The sequence below is a fragment of the Brachyhypopomus gauderio genome, chromosome 14 (assembly GCF_052324685.1).
Source record: "Brachyhypopomus gauderio isolate BG-103 chromosome 14, BGAUD_0.2, whole genome shotgun sequence".
NCBI classification, from domain to species: Eukaryota; Metazoa; Chordata; class Actinopteri; order Gymnotiformes; family Hypopomidae; genus Brachyhypopomus; species Brachyhypopomus gauderio.
In genome coordinates, this window is record NC_135224.1 from 3,109,963 (window position 1) to 3,112,711 (window position 2,749).

Here is a 2,749-nt window from a genome sequence, read left to right on the forward strand (position 1 = left end):
ACTGTCTAAAAAGATTAATATTATTAATAAAAGGCACGATATTTACCTAGTTGATTTACCTGAATTTGTTACCGTATTTAATCTATTTTTCATGGTGTGTGTTGTCTCAAAATACTCAAACTGTTACTTTGACGTTGTATTCAGTTTAGTCTAAACACCAGGACGTGGTTATTATCTCATAAAAATGACTTTATGAGATATTATTACTCCTGAAGATGTTTTCTCAGGTCGGTAAATCCTGAGAGACCTTTAAGCGCTTCACGCCTAGGGGACAATGACGCGTCTCAGTGCACGCGCACGTCCCCGTGGCCTCTGCTGCGCGGTGATTGGTGGAAAGTTGGGCTCGAGGGCGTGCGGTGGAACTCTCGCAGTGCGCTCGCGCGTTAAATGAGCCGTGCAGAGCACTTGTTGTGCAAGTGACGTTGAGCTGCACGCTGCTGGCGCGAGACTTCTTTATAGTTGCCAAGTTGCACTTTGCTGGAAATTATTCCGTAATCCGATACTGACGCTTAAGATCTGGATACGTTAGTCTGAGACGGGTTTGCCACCGACAGGACGTTTTATTGGACATTACTCATAACTCACGATGCCTGATGATATTTCGGAAAAGATCACCTTCACAGCCACCCCGATTCATCTGAGCCCCAGAGCACACAACATGAGACTCAACATGTTCCCTGAGAAACCCAGGACGACTCCAGACCACAGGAAGGTATCTCAAAACATTAAACACCCCCTTTTCCCATGACGATAATGACGACGATTAAACGTTCGTTCATTAGTTTAACTACCTCATACTTTGCCTGAGCATGATAGATTTTTGTTATTTCTTTTTTTTATATAAATTCAAGTCTTCCAAGCCGATTATGGAGAAGAGAAGACGCGCGCGGATTAATAACAGTTTGTCCCAACTAAAGATTCTTATGTTGGACGCGCTTAAAAAAGATGTTAGTAGACAGTTATATTATTTTGTCCTGTTCTTTTATCTTTTAATATAGATTTTTGTTTAGATTTTTTTTATTTATACGCCGTGTGTTTTTTTGCAGACATCACGACATTCAAAGCTTGAAAAAGCAGATATCCTAGAAATGACCGTGAAACACCTCAAAAGTGTCCAGCACGCGCGGAAGAGCGGTGAGTCTGCTCGTTTTATTTACAACTTGCTTCATTAAGACGTTTGTGCTCTTCCTGTATGTCCGCGATCACACGACTGCAGCTCCATTCTCCTGTTATTTTCCCAACAGTGACTTCGTGGACGCACCAACCGCCGCTAGGAAAGTATGGAGCTGGATTCAGCGCGTGCATGAACGAGGTCACGCGGTTTATGTCCACGTGCGACGGCGCGAGCGGCGAGTTGGGACGCCGGCTGATCGCGCACCTGAACAGCTGCGTGTCACCGGCGACCACGAGACCCTCCGCGCGCGCTCCTCCGCCCGCCGCCAGCCCCGCGTCGCTGCAACCGAGTGATGCACCTTTTAAAAACGGCGCTATCATTATACCACCGGAGAACGGGAACCTGCACGGCGGATTCCGAGTCGTACAAACAAGTAATGGAGCGTTTGCTCTTTTGATCCCCAGTTCACCGGGTACAAACATCAGCGTGCAACACAGCTCCGCGCGCCCGGTTGCTTTGTGTCCGAGCGCGCGAGACTCCGTTTGGAGACCGTGGTAAAGCTGCAATAGCAAAACGGACCCCTCGCGCAAAAATACACACTTCCCAAACTGATGGAAATTATCTGTAAACTGTCGCGTACAGTCTCTTATTTTCATAAGTGATAGTTTTGCCATGCAACGTTAGAAAATGACGTCTTCAATTGCGAAGGCCAGAGGAATATATGAAGCTGTACACCCATAGGATATAACGTATGACGTTTCTGAAATAACTCGTGCATTATTTTTATACTGACATTTTTAAAAAAACGGAAGATAGTGTATGAAAGCCTAAATAGTTAATAATAGCAAACAAATGCATACATTTAGGGCGAACAAATACGTTAAGTGGTGATGTGACTAACATTTTAACTGATTTACATGTAACAACATACAAATCACCGGTGTTTTAAATTTCTCACAACTGAAAACATTTTAAACTATCCAACATATCTTAATAATTTAAAATGCATGTTAAAACGTACATATTAATTGAGCTAAATTAAGATTAAAATAGAGTAGAAACTTTGGTCCTTTTTGTTGTGGCCTTTAATCTTTTACTTTTAAAATTTTTTGTGTTGAATGCTTAGGCAAAATAATTGTCAATGATAATACAGTTTTTGCTGAATATTCAAGCCCATCTTATTTGTGAGCTCAATAAAGTGTTTTATCGACCGTACGTTGTGGCCCATGATGTATTTGACATGCTTCCACTCCTCACTTAGCGATTATTTGTCATTCGTCCTTTTTACTGTCGAGGAACTCTGTCCCGTCAGAAAGTGGACACGTGAAATCCTTCTTCCACCACTCCAAGACATAAAATGTGGGTACATGTCTATTAGAAGTAGGCCTACGAACTTCAAAACAAATTAACACACTGAACGCACATGAGTGACCAATGCCACCATCTCCTGCATCCACATGCCTGGGGTTAGGGTTAGGGTTAACCCTTAGACACTATCTCGGGATTTAGGGTTAGGGTTAACCCTTAGACACTAACCAGCAGACACACACTACAAATTAGCGTTTGTTTATTATTTTTATTTATATGAATATAAAAATGTATCTGATATGCCATTACAGATATGACTTCTTTTTT

General features: G+C 42.4%; 1 protein-coding gene across 2 annotated transcripts; it reads left to right on the forward strand.

Annotated features, from left to right (window-relative positions):
• The first annotated feature begins 384 nt into the window (after window positions 1-384).
• On the forward strand, window positions 385-2,329 carry LOC143475584 (transcription factor HES-1-like). 2 transcript variants are annotated; one of them, XM_076973464.1, is made up of 4 exons: window positions 388-712; window positions 852-947; window positions 1,047-1,134; window positions 1,245-2,329. In XM_076973464.1, the coding sequence occupies exons 1-4, from the start codon at window positions 587-589 to the stop codon at window positions 1,670-1,672; spliced, it is 738 nt and encodes a 245-aa protein (XP_076829579.1). In that variant the 5' UTR covers window positions 388-586; the 3' UTR covers window positions 1,673-2,329. The 2 variants fall into 2 exon arrangements, with proteins under 2 accessions (XP_076829580.1, XP_076829579.1); XM_076973465.1 differs by lacking the exon at window positions 852-947 and having other exon boundaries at window positions 385-712.
• The last annotated feature ends 420 nt before the right edge of the window (window positions 2,330-2,749 follow it).

Bases quoted from the DNA above. Each gene is read 5' to 3' on its own strand.
- LOC143475584 (XM_076973464.1), top strand. From the start codon at position 587: ATGCCTGATGATATTTCGGAAAAGATCACCTTCACAGCCACCCCGATT. The intron at 713-851 runs GTATCTCAAAAC...TATAAATTCAAG, and splicing joins CGACTCCAGACCACAGGAAG to TCTTCCAAGCCGATTATGGA. The intron at 1,135-1,244 runs GTGAGTCTGCTC...TTTTCCCAACAG, and splicing joins CCAGCACGCGCGGAAGAGCG to TGACTTCGTGGACGCACCAA.